General features: G+C 43.2%; 1 protein-coding gene across 8 annotated transcripts in view; it reads left to right on the top strand.

Moving 5' to 3' along the window:
* The window catches only part of HECW1 (HECT, C2 and WW domain containing E3 ubiquitin protein ligase 1), a 449,170-nt gene extending 432,725 nt beyond the window's left edge, over window positions 1-16,445 (top strand). For 7 of the 8 annotated variants that reach the window (XM_063708510.1, XM_063708508.1, XM_063708509.1 and 4 more), the window contains 4 exons: window positions 811-957; window positions 2,587-2,701; window positions 4,959-5,157; window positions 12,165-15,883. In XM_063708510.1, the coding sequence (XP_063564580.1) occupies window positions 811-957; window positions 2,587-2,701; window positions 4,959-5,157; window positions 12,165-12,276 (573 nt within the window). In that variant the 3' untranslated portion in view covers window positions 12,277-15,883. Of the gene's footprint in view, window positions 1-810; window positions 958-2,586; window positions 2,702-4,958; window positions 5,158-12,164 lie in introns of all 8 variants that reach the window. The other variant, XM_031013201.3, reaches the window with a different exon arrangement.
* Window positions 16,446-16,873: the final 428 nt, after the last annotated feature.

Here is a 16,873-nt window from a genome sequence, read left to right as displayed (position 1 = left end):
AAGCCAAAAATGACCCTGTTGAAATTAATAGAAGCTTTTTTTTCTCATATAAAAGCGCTGTTGAGGCTGAGTGTGGTGGTCCACGCCTATAATCCTAGCACTTCAGGAGGCCAAGGCGGGTGGATCGCTTGAGGCCAGGAGCTCAAGACCAGCCTGGCCAACATGGCAAAACCCTGTCTGTACTAAAAATAAAAAAAAATTAGTCAGGTGTGGTGGCATGCACCTATAGTCCCAGTTACTTGGGAGGCTGAGGTGGGAGAATCGCTTGAGCCTGGGAGGGAGAGGTTGCAGAGAGCTGAGATTGTACCACTGCACTCCAGCCTGGGTGACAGAGTGAGACCCTGTCTCAAAACAAAAACAAAAAAAGCTCTGTTTGATAAAATCCTCAGGGATCAAGCTCCTTCCAGGTCTCCCCACTGCTATCGCTAGGGTAGGCCCTCTGCACTCTTAGCCCAGATGCGTACAGCATCCCAACCATCACAACTGTGTTCAGTGCAGCCGGACAAAGGAACACACAGCCCATCCCTTCAAGGAGGCCTCCTGACAGTGCCATACACTTCTGCTTACATCCCATTGGACAGAATTTACTTACATGCCACACCTAGCTGTGAGAGAGGTTGGAAAATAAAGTCTTTAACTGGGCCGCTAAAAATCAGACATTCCAAAGAATATGGATGCTGGGTGGTAACAAGTATTTTATCATGCCCTGTAGAGGATTTTTGGCATACAGTCATCCCCCTAAAATCAGTGTACCTCCCTGAGAGATAAGCTGAACTGACAAGCATCACAATATTTCTGTTTTCCTACAAGGTCACGGAAAGGGAGTTGAAGTCTGGAGGAGCCAACACACAGGTGACGGAGAAGAACAAGAAGGAGTACATCGAGCGCATGGTGAAGTGGCGGGTGGAGCGCGGCGTGGTACAGCAAACCGAGGCGCTGGTGCGCGGCTTCTACGAGGTGAGGCCTGGTGGCCTGGGGAAGGCAAGCTGTGGCCAGGGTGCTGCTTCACGGGGCCTCGTCCTCCAGGCTCCCTGAGGGAGCAGCAGCTCAGGTGGTGAGAACAAAGAGGGAGAGCCAAGGTGGGCAGTGGGCTCAGCGAGTGCTCCTCACCAGGGAGTACTGAGGATCTTCTTGTGGTGGAGGGCTGAGGGGTCAGAGTTCTCTGGGAAACTCAACTCTTATGGGTGAAAAATGCTTTCAAGCAACTGGCATGTGACCCTGGCGTGCCAGATGTGAAAACATCTAGCATCTCTTGTCACAATATGTGCAGCTGGTGTTTCCTTTCAGTCAATGAAACAAAAATAAGTGAAGTGAAGACATTGGGGGGTATTATCCACTGTCACTAGAATTTTATTTTGTTATAGCATCATGTTGTGCCACGTAATCTATGCTGAGTGGTAAATGAGGAAGACAGGGAGGGCCGCTAGACATCCTATGATGTCCTTGAACTCCAGTTTAAAAACCAGAGGCTATAAACGTTTTCTCAGGTCTTGGGTCGTGGAAGACTCTCCTTCCCTGCCAGAATGGAGAAGTGCACTGGCCATGGTCTTGTCCACCACTGGTTTGATTAAAGGAGGTACCACCACAGGACCTCAGTTGTGCCTGGGTACACTTGGCACAAGATGCAAAGTCAGAATGCAGAACCCTAACAAAACAAGTCTTCCCAGATCTCTAAGGAGGGAGGAAGGAAGTGAGAGAAGAAGAGAAGGAAAAGACAAATTTCCACCCAGCTAGCTCAGTCCAGTGAGCATGAGGCTTTTAATCTTAGGGTCATGGTTTGAGAAGGGATGGAAAATACAGTCGTTTTAATACAAATGCTCAATTTTAGGAAATAAGTCATAATTGCATGTGAAAGGTTACATTTTAAGTGAAATAGTAATACTAATAGCTATTAAATAAGTCCTTCAAAGTGATGTGGACTCTTGGCCTTTAAAATCCAATATTATTTGAAAACTTCAATGTGACTTAAGAAAGTCGAGTCAGATTTGTTTACAAAATCATTCTGAGAGCGAGCATTAGGAGTGGAGCATGCGATTCTTTTTTCTGTTCCCTGCTCATGAAGGCTTGTGTTCTAAAATATTTAAGTCAATGATCATCGTTCAAGCTGCTATAACAAAATACTGTGAGATGGGTGGCTTGCAGCAACAGACATTTTTTTCTCACAGTTTTGGAGGCTGGGAAGTCCAAGATCAAGGTACTAGCAGATTTGGTGTCTGGTAAGGGGCCACCTTCTGGTTCATAGATGGTACCTTCTCCCTGTGTCTTCATGTGGAGGAAGGGACACGGGGTCTGTCTTGGGCATGTTTAATAAAAGCATGAAGCTCTCATATCTAATCACCCCCCAAAGGCCCCACCTCCTAATACGATCCCCTCAGGGGTGAAGATTTCAACATATGAATTTGGGGAAGGAAAAGGATATAAACATTCAGATCATAGCAATAATTTTCAAGTTAAAAATGATTACAGACTCAAAAAAAGTATTGCCAGTGATGGTCAATTTCCCAGTTTAACCCACATAAATATAATAATGAACATAGCCTTTCCATGTGTTTGGACCTGGATGCTGAAGCCTAACCTGCATTTCAGGTTGTAGACTCGAGGCTGGTGTCCGTGTTTGATGCCAGGGAGCTGGAGCTGGTGATAGCTGGCACCGCGGAAATCGACCTAAATGACTGGCGGAATAACACCGAGTACCGGGGAGGTGAGTGGGCAGGAGCTGTGATGATGCAATGATCACAAATAGAACTCAGCACTTTCCAAAAGATTGTTTTGTTGAGGTGAAATTGATGTAAAATAAAATTGACTAAAGCGAACAAGTCAGTGGCATTTAGTACATTCACAGTTTTGTGCAACCATTGCCTCTAGCTACTTCCAGAATATTTTCATCACCCCAAAAGGAAACCCTGTACCCATGAAGCAGTTGCTCTCACTCTCACGCCCCTTTCCCCCAACCCCTGGCAACCATCAATCTGCCTTCTGTCTCAATGGATTTGCCTATTCTGGATATGCCATATAAATAGAATCATACAATATGTAGTCTTTCGTGTCTGGCTTCTTTGACTTAGCCTACTGTTTTGAGGTTCATCCATGTTGTATGTAGCATGTTTCAGTATTTTATTCCTTTTTATAGCCAAATAACATTCCATTGCATGTATATATAATTCATCACTTTTTGAAGACTACAAAAAGCTTGGCCTTACTTCAGTACAAAGCAGGAGCTTGTACATGCCTTTCTCCAACTCCCAACCTGAACTTTCCTTCAGGTGACATCGTCCTCATATTGGTCGAGTCTCTGGCCTAACTCGATGTAGAGGCTTGCAGAGAACATTTCATCCAGGACCCAGCTCCTGAGCAGTATGCATGGCTCCAGGGAAGGGTGTCTCATTTCCTACAGAATTGGAGCCCTCTCTGCCTCAATCCTGGTTTGCCACAACACAGTTCTAACCGTGGCCCTCACCAAAGCTAATGTCTAACCCCTCCTAAATACTCACCTTGCACACTGCCAGACCTGTCTTCCTGAAACATTGTTTTCATCAGGCCACTTCCCTACCCACAAAACAAGTTCCTTATTACTTATAGATTTGAAGGGTTTTGTTAGCCTCAAAACTCTTCATTTACAATATCACAGAGAAATCCCATCAATACAGTAGAGAGTGAGCTGGGGGCATCGCCTCAGCCTCCCTCATGTCCCCAGTACACTCAGCCCCACAAAGCCTCTTATAGTATAAAATCGGTATAGAATGAAAACCGCTGTCTGCCTAGCTGGGCATGGTGACTCATGCCTGTAATCCCAGCACTTTGGAAGACCAAGGCAGACAGATTGCTTGAACTCATAAGTTCGAGACCAGCCTGGTGAAACCCCACCTCTAAAAAAAATACAAAAATTAGCCAGGTGTGGTAGCACATGCCTGTAGTCCCAGCTACTCAAAAGGCTGAGATAGAAGGATCCCTTGAACCCAGGAGGCAGAGGTTGCAGTGAGCCAAGATCATGCCACTGCACTCCAGCCTGGGCAACAGAGCGAGATTCTGTCTCAAAAAAAAAAAAAAAAAAAAAAAGTCTCTGCCTGGCTGTTAAGGCCCCATAACACCCCCGGAAATATTCCTTCCTGCCTTCACCAGACACACCTCTACTCTAGTGGCTTACTATTGCCTGCATATTTCCTCCTCTTTCTTGTTATTCTTTATTTTTCCTGCCAGGAATGTCCTCCTTCTTCCCTCCACTTGCACAAGCCCTTTGCACACTGCTCGTAGCTTCACTTCCTTTCTGAAGTTTTCCTTGCTTCTACCTTGGCACACATAGATTTCTCCCCTCTCTGAATGCCTCTTGCATTTGCAGTCAATGGCAAATCATTTAATTGATATATCCAAGCATGGTCTCCCCAGCTTACTGTGAGAGGGACCCAGTACTTAATCCATGGGCCCAGCATGTATCCATCCAGGGCTGGCCTGAGAGCAGCTGCTCAAGGGGAGAGCCTGGGATCTCCTGTTCACGAAACTGGCTGTTCGCCTCCAGCCTAGACTGGTAAGTCCTAGATTCTCCCGTGGTATGTGGTTGCCAAGAGCTAAGACAGCAAAACAAAGGAAATATGATGCAATATTATATTCATAGGCCCTTTGGTCTCTACCAGGCCCTTCTACTCCTTATCTACACCTATATGAGGCAGGAACATTTTAAGTGGAGTCTCAGTTGTTTAAATAGAAAGCAGACATCTCTGAGAACATCACAGAACATAAAGTCCTTTTATAAAATGACTATTTTCTAAATCTGCTCTTGTTCTAAAACTTGACCTGGTTGCACAAATTGTTTTAGACCTCTCTAAAGGCCATCACAAGAGAAATCAGATCAAAAGCAGCGGTTCCGTTCCTATCATACCTGATGTGTTTGATCTCTCTCTCCCTCCTCACCCCTTCCTCTTTTCTCCACATCCTGTCTTCCTCCCTCCCTTTGCCTCGTGCAGGTTACCACGATGGGCATCTCGTGATCCGCTGGTTCTGGGCTGCGGTGGAGCGCTTCAATAATGAGCAGAGGCTGAGATTACTGCAGTTTGTCACGGGAACATCCAGCGTGCCCTATGAAGGCTTCGCAGCCCTCCGTGGGAGCAATGGGCTTCGGCGCTTCTGCATAGAGAAATGGGGGAAAATTACTTCTCTCCCCAGGTACAGAGCTCCTGCCAGCCTTCGGGGAAACCTGCTGAAGAGGGCAAAGTATACTTTGCTATTTGATTTTGAGTGACCATCCTTTGGGATGGAATTCTTTCCTGTCACCCAAAGTATTGTCATTGGAGATATTAGGGAAAGGTGAAGGTGAGGTGGCCGTGAGACTTGCATTGAAACTATATTATTCTTAGGGAGGTTTTGATGACTGATGATATTTGAGCTGTAATATCTTGGTCCATGTGTCAGTTGTGGGATGCTGTCATAGCCCAACTTAATTTAAAGATGAATGTCTGACACAGGAGAGGGCAGAGGCAAGGACATTAATATAAAAATGCTGGAACCTGGAAGTAACCTCTCGAGCATCGTTATCTGTACTTCTGCAGCGTATCACTTGATACTCCATAGGATCATTATATATTTGTGGTGTGTCGGATTTTTCCTATCAAGTTTTACAACATGTGGGGATACATGTATCTCTGGGCCTCTATGGTGACTTCTATTTAGAAAGCACATCTATTGTGGGATAAATGTGGAAAAGGAGATGCTGGGGCTCCAGGCAGTTTTACAGAAGAAATTCCCTGCACTGTGAGTTTTAATCCCAGCACTTCCTGAATCCTTTCTATGCCACTCTGGGTAGTGCATTCCTGATCAGGAAGCACTGAAGAGACAGTTGTGCATAGGCGCTATAGTGAGAAACGCTGCTGCAACAGACAGAAGAAAAGATTGACCCCTATTATCTTTTGCTAATAGGATACATTCTAATTATAAAGAAGCTTTGCATTTAACTCAGCTCTATTTCTACATGGCCACCCAAATACCTTTGCTAAATCCTTATTGCAGAAGGATTACTGGACGATAGCTTTCACCTAGGTTTCCCAGATTTTCCCCTAGGACAATTCACCTGGTGTCGGTCAGCATTCATGGGCATGCCCAGCTGGTTAACCACAGCTGAACACCCTGGTGCAGGCTTCGGCCCTGGCTTCACCCACTCAGTTCAGCAGACCCTCAGCTCCAAGGGTCTTTCTTGTTTGCATGGCTCTACCAATAGCTAAACCTAGTGAATGTAAGTCTGGCAAGAAAAGAAGACTAAAAAGGCAGAATTTCCATTTGTTAAGTTGAATGATAGATTTCAAGAATATAGTTATTTGGAAACATCTTGCTTTTATTTTAGAGAAATGCAGCTTGAGTCATCACTGATGATAGCATGCAGCTTGAGGAGGGGCTGAGCTACAACCACACACCTGCCCGTGGGAACCTGCAATCTAGGGAGAACACGGCCTGATAGTAACTAATCACAGCACAAGGTAGAATCAGAGGAGCACAGGGGGTAAGAGCAGCGTGCTGCGAGAGTCTGAAACAGAGCCTCCTAATCAAGTTGCCTAGAGAACATGCCACTAAAAAACTGGCATTTAGGGGAGGATTGGGAGGCAAGGAATAGGGAAAAGGGGGCTTCCAGGCTGAAGCAATAACACAAGCAAGGGCTGAGAGCGGGGAATGGCAGCACGTGTTCAGAAAGGTGCGGCCGGCCAGTGCAGAGGGTAAGATGCCCGGAGCAACATCACAGGGGATGCAGTTCAGAAAGAGTTTGGTGAGCCACAAACAAAAGACCCTGCTGGCTGGGCGCAGTGGCTCACGCCTGTAATCCTAGCACTGTGGGAGGCTAAGGCAGGCCGATAGCTTGCACCCAAGAGTTCAAGACCAACCTGGGCAACAGGACAAGACCTCGTCTCTACAAAAAATTTTAAAAATTAGCTGGGCATGGTGGCATGCACTGGTAGTCCCAGCTATTTGGGAAGCTGAGGCAGGAGGATGACTTGAGCCCAGGAGGCCGAGGCTGCAGTGAACTGTGATTGCACCACCACACTCCAGCCTGGGCAACAGCGTGAGACCTTGTCTCAAATTAAATTAAAAAGAAAAGAAAGAAAGAAAAAAGAAAAGACCGTGCTGAGGAGTCTCTATTCTTTAGGGAATGAGAGTCATTGCTTCTGTTATCTGGGGTCACAGATTGAATGTAATTTCCATATTTGCTTTGGAAGCTTTGAAATACACATTAATATTATTAACCGACACAGAGAGCTTCTAAGGCAGACATTGGGCTTATGAACACATTCTTCATATCTGAACCAAGGCACCCCTAAGAGGGCTGCTGCACCACAAGCCCCCGAGATGGTTTCTTGGGGAAGTAGGGACCTCTTCTAGGGACAAGAAGCAAATGCCTCTAAGAGGACACTGAAAATAACTCCCTGAATAGTGACCCCTGTCCAATCTCCTTTGGACAATGTCTGAAGATCCAAGAACCTAAAAAAATGTCATCTATGTGTGGATAGAAAGAAAGAACCTCTGACTTCCAGAAACTGTCGTTCGGGAGACCTGGCCTGACTATGGCAGGTGACAGGAAGCCCTGAGCAGGCAGGAAGCAAAGCAGACCCAGGGTGGCATGGGCTTCCCAGGTACTGTGAGCCACAGTGCATGTGGCCTGCACTCTGGAAGAGGCGGCCTTCAGCTCTTTCCTCAGGTCCTTCCTCTGCAGAAAGGAAAGGCAACTGGCTTCCCAGATGAGAGCGCCAGACACCGCCACAGCAAAACCCGGTCATAGCCCAGGCTACATAAAACCTTTGTGTCAATCCAAGCCCCTGCCTGCTGAAAGATGTGTGAGGGCCAGGAGAAAGGACTTTGAGGGTAGAGGCTTCTGGGATATAATTTCATAGTTGAAGTACATGAGAGGCAGGACTGTCACTGGAGTTGAGGTCAAGGAACTGGGGGCTTGTGTGTTCACCCTGTCAGCCATGTGGACTTAGTTGCCACACAATCTGGTAGGAGGACTTGAAGTGGAAAAGAAGACTTCAGCAAAGTGCCAGATAATAGTCATAATAAGTTAGAAGTTCAGAGGGTCAGAAGGAACCAAAGATCTATCTGGATCACTGATTTTCAAGCTTCTTAAACCATAGTCCACAGAAAGAAATGCCTTTTATATCACAACTCAGGACATGCACATGTACTCATTTGCACGTATGTGTGTGTATATCTGAAACTCAAGTTCCTCAAAACAGCACTTTACTTAAAATCTATTTTCTGCTCTATCCTATTTCATTAAAATGAAATGCCAGCCAAAACCTATGGTTTTAAAAATAAATTATCTAAATGACATGAGATTCAAAGGAATGAAAACTGATCAAGGATTGCAAAAGTCATGACATGGAATTGACAGCAGGGAGTGTGAAGAATGTCCATCCACGTCACAGCGTGTGGGGCAGTGAGCAATTTCCACCCATGAGAACTGGAGATGGGACACTAGGACCTGGAGGCAGCATCTGGAAAGAGCTTAAGGAAGTGGCAAAGTTTCTTTACTTTGAACAAGAGCTCAAAGGAGGACAGAGGAAAGGCTCGGAAGGAAAGAGAAGCGCAGAAGCTAGGTCAGAGTCGAAGTAGCACTGGGCAGTGTGGAGATAGAATAAAGGAGAGGGGAGAATCTTTGGGTTTACCTTTGGGGCAGGGACCAGGGATATCAAAGCTATGAGTCATGAGCAATTAACTGGCCTAAAAGTTGCAAACGAAATTCTAATATGAACATGTTTCACTGCAGATGTAAACTAAGCCCAGGCCCAGGGTGGAGTTGGAGGCCCGGTTAAGTTAGTAGTTGGTTTACTCTGTAGCAGTGATTCTCAAAGTGGGGCTGGGGAAGGCGACTTTGCCCCTCTTCCCCCGCAGGAGGCCGTTGACAATGTCTGGAGACATTTTTGGTTGAGGGGAAGGGGTGCTACTGGTGTCTATTGAGTAGAAGCCAAGGATGCTGCTAAACATCTCACAATGCACAAAACAGCTCCCACAACCGAGAGTTATCAAGTTTGAAAAGTGAATCATGTCAAGCTGAGAAATGCTGCTCTCTAGTACCTAAGGCCAGAAGACGACCTACAAAGGAGGCCTGAGGGTGCCATCAGGGAGCTCAGCAGAGAAAATGGCAGCCATTGAGAAACCAAGGAGAAGCCAGCGAGGGAGATGTTCCAGAGGAAGAGCTGTCAAACGCTTTTAAAGAGCTGGAGCAGGTGGAGCAGTATGGGCTTCTGGATTTAGGGATCAAGAGGTTATTGGCAAACTTGAAAAAGAGTAAATTTAGAAGGGAAGAGAGCAAGGCCTATCTGAAGAGAACAAGGCTGTAGTTAGGCAGTGGAAGAAGATTGGCATGAAGGGAAGACACAACTTACATAACCGGCTGAACAATTGGCAGCAAAGAGGAGTGACTGCTGCCACTTTTGTGTGTTTCTAGACAACCTTAAAGTGGTCTCTAGTAGAGAGGAGCAAGACTTTCTTTGGCCCTGTGTTGGTTAACATTTCAATCTATAACTTGGAAAAATAGAGGAGACAGGGAGATCAACTGTGTAGATGACACAGTTAGAAGGATAAACAATACAGGGATTGGCACAACCCAATCCAAAATTATCTCAAAATGCTGGAACCCTAGCTTGACACCAATGGCATGGAATTCGACACAACTTAAAGACCCGTGCAGATCTCCAAAACATCCATCGCACCAAGTGTGAGAAGAGAGTGAGTCACCTGCCAGTAGGTCACGTGCAAAACCCCAGAGGCTTCAGTTGCCACAAGTATGACACGGTTCCCCAAATCATTGTCACAATCATGGTTGCATTATTAAGAGAATCTTATGTTTAAATGATGATTCACAGGTTACAAAACGCATTTACGTGTATTCTAGCGTTGATCCTCCCCATAACCCTCTGAGGTGCACGCAGCATATATTATTATCCCCACTTTACAAGTGAGAAAACTGAGACTCAGGAAGATTAATTGACTTTTCCAGTGTCATAAAGCTGGTAAGTGACTAGACCGGGGTCAGCATAGAGGTCTTCCAAGCCCTGGTTTCTTGCTGTCCACTGCCCCACACCACCGGGCAATGCTTGGTTTGGTGCACGGGAATGAGGTAAGCAGGCACTCGGTGCTGTCAGAACCACACCTGGAGGGTGGTGAGCTCTTAGGAATGCTGAATTGGATCATGATTTGATTGTGTTCATTCATTCTAGATGACAAACTAAGGGAGTTCACCAAGGCTCTAAACAAATGCAATAAAAGCAACTAGTAAGTAAACCATGAGCGTTCAGACTAGGTGCTATTCGTCAATGCTTTCTGTTTACTCCCAGAAATGATCTTTTACAGAATTAATTTGGTTCCAACTAATTTGTAAAGGTGATTTTTTTTCTGTAATATTTCCACTCATGAGTGCCAGTTAAAATGACCAGAGGAAGAAAACTATGAAGATGATGCCTGCTCCTATCTCGCCCCTGGCTAATTCAGCTAGTTCCAAAAGCATGCTTGGGATTTTTCACCCCACTTCGCCTGTTTAGCCATAGCCCAATGTATGTTCTAGTTTCATTGCAATCTTTTTAACATAGAAATCACTGTAACCATCCTACTCAATTTACTGAGTTCCCTTTCACTCAAATATTTACATCTAGGTAAAGTATTTCAATTACTTTCTTTTAAAGTAAAGGAAGGCCTGTTTGAATCTTAGATAATAATTTAAGAATTCTGCCAATCTGTATTCGTATGTTTCTTCCCAGTTATGTCTTTAAGGCCTAAGACCAGACACTCTACTGCCCTGTGCCTGCCTTTGGAGCTTGAGCAGGGAAAGGGACAGGGAGGAGGGAGGTAGGGGTTAGGGATAGTTCCCCAAGGACTGCCAGGAGGAGGAATGGGTGCTGGGCAGATGAAAACACCAGCATCCTCCCTAGATTCTCGATGGGCAGGAAACCCCACCTTCCCTCTTTCCTCTTCCCATCTTCCTTATTCCCAAAATAATCTCCCCCCATAACCTGAGTGCTGCATCAGCCTGGGCAGTGATCTGATACTCTGATTTATATACTTTAAAACAAAGGTGTAAATAATACACAAGTCCCCTAGGGATCTTGTAATGAAAAGAAGAGTTTAATATCCCAAATAAAACTCTAATGAAGAGTTTAGTTTTGTTTGTTTCTTTGTATGTTTGTTTTGTGATTTGATTTGATTTGATTTGGTTTGATTTTAGAGTGCCCTTTTCTGTGCTGGTTGGTGTCTGAAAACACCATTTCAACACACCACTCTTAGGGAGGAAAAGGCAGGAAATGAACTTTCACCTGCACCCATCCACCTTTCTCTCTACTATGGTACAGGACTCGGCATCAGCCAAAGCTTCTGTAAAAACAAAGAACTTCTGGCAAGGAGCAGCTAGTCAGGTGATTCAAGGCTCCACAGCAGGGAATCTATGTGTGCTGGGCTTCTTGTACCCACTGCTGGAGACCCACATGAGTCTTCCAGGTCCAGGTGTTAGCCTCTGGCGAGGAAGACATTCCTTGTCTAAGGCAGACACTGGCCATGCAGGAGGAAGCACATGAAGCAAGCTGGAACCTCGGGCGCCAGGACACTCCAGGCATCCAGGGAGGACTGGCTCACATGGGCAGCTTTTCTTGGAAATGCAGCACTTCGACTTTAGGTTCTGTGGGTTCTACTGGGGTAGAGGAGCCAGACTTGTCTCCAGAGCACACTTGACTTGAATGGAGAACTGGATCTCAGAATTCCAGGCCATCTCAGGTTCCTCTAAATAGATGCATGTGGTTCACAGAGGCTCAGAAATCAGAGCTGGGCAAGAAGACTTAGGAATATAATCCTTCAATACTAATTATATTTCTGCCTCCTTCATTGGCCACATCAAAATTTGTAACTCATTTGCAAATCAGGCTGATACCATAGAGTTTATAATCAGTTTGCTAGTGTCATTCTAGTGTAGTTGGTTTGCTTGCAAATGCAAACAACCCATTTTTAGTTATTCCATTCCTTCCACCAGTCTATTCATTCTAGAGGAATGTGGCTCTTTAGTGTGCAATGTTTTATGGTGGTCCTAAATCATGGTCCTGCTCACTTTTGATTCCTTTTTGAATCACAACTTCAGACAGTCACAGATCCAGAACCAGTTGTATCATTGAAACAAACACTCTCACCAATCTCTTCTCCCCATTCAGGGCACACACATGCTTCAACCGACTGGATCTTCCACCGTATCCCTCGTACTCCATGTTGTATGAAAAGCTGTTAACAGCAGTAGAGGAAACCAGCACCTTTGGACTTGAGTGAGGACATGGAACCTCGCCTGACATTTTCCTGGCCAGTGACATCACCCTTCCTGGGATGATCCCCTTTTCCCTTTCCCTTAATCACCTCTCCTTTGATTTTGGTATTCCATGATTTTTATTTTCAAACCAAATCAGGATTGACAAAAGCTGTGCATGAAGAACTGCCTTCTTCTAAGATCTAACCTTCAGGCTTCTCTCCTCTGTTTTCAATGAACTGCTAGCCTGTATGCAATATTAAAAAACAGCTGTCTCAAGGTCTGTGTATATCTCCACATACCTCCATTACTAACAATGAAATATGAATGCAAGTTAAGCTACACTTGACCAAATGGTAATAAATGTTTACTTCCATTTCTATCACTGAAGGGAAAATGTGAGCATTAAGCACTCCAGGCTTTCATATGCCCATGTCTTCTGAGCAGAGCCACCATTTTTTATAATTTCTAATAACCAACTCCAGAACTAGGAGCTGATCAACTCTTTGTTTTCCTCTCCATCTACTTTTCCCTGTGCATAATATCCATCCAAAGGACAACAGTGGCAAAGCTGAAATTTTTATACATTCAACTCATGATTCACATGTGGCATCAGTCCCATCAGCCGGAACTAGCCTAGACATATGGTGCAAATATGACACTTCTAACGATTAACAACAGCAAGAAAACACCTGCTGCTGATGCGATGCAATGCATCCCAATGGTTGTGGGGATTGTGGGCTCAACTCAAGAGAAGTTTAGGAGGGGGAGCATCCCTAGTGAATACTCACACCACAAGAAGGACAAACGTGCACATGTCCAAGAAAGAAAGCTTCTTGATTGATGTAGCATGAAGGATGAGGCTTCAGCCCCCATTGTCTTATGTAGAATGTGGCAATGCCAACTGGAGAAAGGGAAGAAGGACATATTACCTTGGTTTGAATCCCTGAGTTCTGTACTGTTCTGTTTTGTTTAGTCTAGCCACAGTTCTTCACAAAGGAAAAAAAAATGTGTAGATGATACCATGACTTTTGTTAAAGCCATGACTTTTGTTTGCTTGGCAGACAAACCCTTTTTTTAAAACTTTGATATTGTTTTTTTTTTCACGTTTTTTTTTCCTTTTCCTTTCTTAATCATGGAGTTCAAGTTCCTTTGCATTCGATTGTCCATCGGGACCACACTAGGAAGCTGCAGAGAGTGATGGTGCTTGTTAGGGATCAAGGGCAACATAGTACTTCTCCTTCACCCATAGTAATCCTCCTGGGGCAGAAACATAACACCCCAAAGACACGTTGATTTGTGTCAAAATAAATATCCAGTTTCTTTTAGCATTCAGTGAAAACATATCTCAGAAAACTTCGTGTTGTCAGAAAAACAGCTGCAGGCTCCAAAGACAGCCTAACCTCTCAATTACATTTGAAATAAACCCAACCATAATGGTCATTTGCTATTTTTCTAACATTGTTATCCATGTTGCCTGAAATAGGTCATAAATGGAAGTGTTTTTCTTCACTGGGAAAAAGAAGAGCTCAAGAGACCCCACTATTTAAATGTCATTTTATTGTTTTCCATATTAAAACAAGGGAGAAATGTAAGACGAAGTGAATTTCATATGAAGCCAATGGCTCATTATACCAGTTTGTGTCTGGACAGTGTGTTACTTGTGTTCCTACACTCTAAAGCATTCCGGCCAGGTATGGTGGCTCATGCCTGTAATCCCAGCACTTTGGGAGGCCAAGGTGGGGAGATCGCCTGAGGTCAGGAGTTCAAGACAAGCCTGGCCAACATGGTGAAACCCCATCTCTACTAAAAATACAAAAATTAGCCGGGCGTGATGGCACATGCCGGTAGTCCCAGCTACTTGGGAGGCTGAGGAAGGAGAATCGCTCAAACCTGAGAAGCAGAGGTTGCAGTGAGCCAAGACTGTGCCACTGCACTCCAACCTGGATGATCAAGGGAGACTCCATCTAAAAAAAAATAAATAAAAATAAAAGCATTTTTTTAGCAGGAATTATCTACAATGCCCAGAACCCCTTGCAGCGATGTGTCCGTTGTCAATCAAGGAGTATACATTATAGAAATTTAGACTTTTATTGTCTAAAAAGAATATTTACTGAGACAGGATGGAATCTGTAAGTTATATGATATAGAATTTGAGGGATATGTAAAATTCAGTACACGTTCAGCATCTGAAAAATAATGGATTCCAATGGAGCTATTGTTTTATTTATGAAATCAGAGCATAAGGACTATGCAAATCATTGAACCATACCCTTATTCTAACTCTTTCAACAGCATCTCTAATATGGGGCATCTTTTATCTTTAGAACTTGGTGTTATATATATGTAAATACTCATTAATTCAAGCACTCTCTTTCTAGTACTCACATTATTTGTCAGGCATTGGAAAGGGAGAAAGCTGTTTACAAGATGGACCAGCTCCTGGAGAGCTTTGCAATTTATATAAATTACTAATTAATCTATTAATTAGATTAATTAATATCTAATCTACCCATATACAAAAGGAATGCAGTATCTCAGAAATTATATATAGATAGGTAACTTTGGCATACATGATTTTTCGACTACCGTTTCCTTATCCACCAGCACTACTGATGTCACAGCTATAGATCTATCCCACAAAGCATAACAGGAACATTCTTTCACAAAAGTGCAAAATTTCATGAAGAAATGCTGATGTCACGGTCACCTGAAAGAAGATGAAGCTTGTAATATTTTATTGCAACCTTGCATAGAATCCTTAAGGAAGAAAAACAAAGAGAAGAGGAACACAGAAACAAGTTATGGAAATTCATGTTTACCTTATTTATAAGGCTGATTTTTAAATTATATATAATTTTTCATTCAATATGTATATGAAATGAAATAGCTATAGAACTAAATTTCACTTAGGTGGAGGTGTAAACCACCTTAAATTATATAGTTCGGCAGAAAGACAGATCTATTTGTTACCACCTGTAATTTTTTTTTAAGCATGAGTTTTCTCCATGGAGGCAAATTGCAAAATTAATCACTTATAAATTTATAAGCCACAATCTCCCTAAAACAATTGATTTTAGTAAGAGTGTAACACCTTTAATCAGGGGACAAACAAGAACAATAAATAAGAGAAGATTTATGTTACAACTTTGAAAAATGCTTTTAAAATTCTATAAAGTGTTATAATAATTTCACGGATATCACAAATGTTTTATTCTACAGTGTGAAGATGATAATCCTAAAAATGGAAATTTACTCTGTGAGGTCAGGAGAAGTATTCTAAATCTACTGAACTCTTTGTAATTTCCTATGTATATAAATGAGGTTGTGAAGATGCCGAGAGAGTGGTGAAAAAATTAAGAAAAAGAGACATATGATTTGGGGGAGCAGGCGTTAAATATGCAAGATCTAAATTTTCTTTTAATACATGACCATATGTCCTTGAACAGTAAGTATATTTGTGTGGCAAGCCAATGGCTGAGTTTTCCAGGGTAGTTTTAATATTACATCCATCATATCGTCAGTCCATGTGTCAAACCATGTGTCCAAAATTTGGGTTCGGAAATTTCTCAGTTGCCACAAATATTTTCCCAGTCAAGATGAAACACTTTCAAATGAAATTAGTTAGAACTTTACATAACAAATGTGGTGCTTTATTATTATTATTATTATTATTATTATTATTATTATTACGTACTTCAGTGTTCATTATTAAAACTACTGCAATACTATATCATAAAAATCTGGGATGGATGTTCCAGCCATCATAAGGTCCAAAAGAGAAAGTGTTCTTTTCCTGTTAGTGACATGTAGTCCCTTTGTTCTAGTAGAAAAAAAGGTGCCTAGAGGTAGTATATAGAGTAAATATTGTTCCTTTAGCCTACTTCCTGCAGCTTCCAATTTATCCAAGGAAATGTCTACAACAATTTTGTTCGAAAGTCTGTTCTAGTCAATAGCAGGAGAAGTCCACGTTATTGGGCTGATTTTGCTTACATCAGCAAGAGAAATGTCACGTGATACTCAGGCCGCGCTTTCTCTTCCATCACACCATCTTCAAGGAATGTCAATAAACTCACTTTGGTATGGCATTGTGTATGCTCCTTATTGCAAACGGAAGTCTAGGACAACACATAACAATCTGTATCCTGCCTTACGCTCTCGCTGGATGTAAGCAATAAAACAACATAGAAGGTTACCAGCTGCTATCATTTTTTTAAAGTCCCAAAAAAGCATAATATGTGCTCACATATCCATGAATAGAGAGGAGAGCTTTTGTAACAAGTTCTTTGTGTATGGCTGTAAGAACCCTACACAAACCACACGGGCAGCATTTTTTGTAGTGCCCTTTATGTAAACCAGTTGTGCACTGGTTTATATAAATTCCTAGCAATGGAGATGCTTCTATGAAAGCTTCAGGCTACTGCCTAACACCCAGTGTCATCCCAGGACAAGGGTCACCACTAGGCAAACATATTGTGTCCTATGGCTCGTATCACAAACTCCCAAGATGGAAACAGCATGATCTCCTTCCAAGCCTCTAAAAGACAAACCATGTGGCTCTTACTGGGTGGTTGGAAGCTGATTTATTCTTTAAAGAGAAAATATTCTATTATTAGAAAACAG

This window comes from Gorilla gorilla, chromosome 6 (assembly GCF_029281585.2).
Source record: "Gorilla gorilla gorilla isolate KB3781 chromosome 6, NHGRI_mGorGor1-v2.1_pri, whole genome shotgun sequence".
Classification (NCBI taxonomy): domain Eukaryota; kingdom Metazoa; phylum Chordata; class Mammalia; order Primates; family Hominidae; genus Gorilla; species Gorilla gorilla.
The sequence above is the reverse complement of the archived record's forward strand: the minus strand, read 5'-3'. Positions and strand labels throughout refer to the sequence as shown.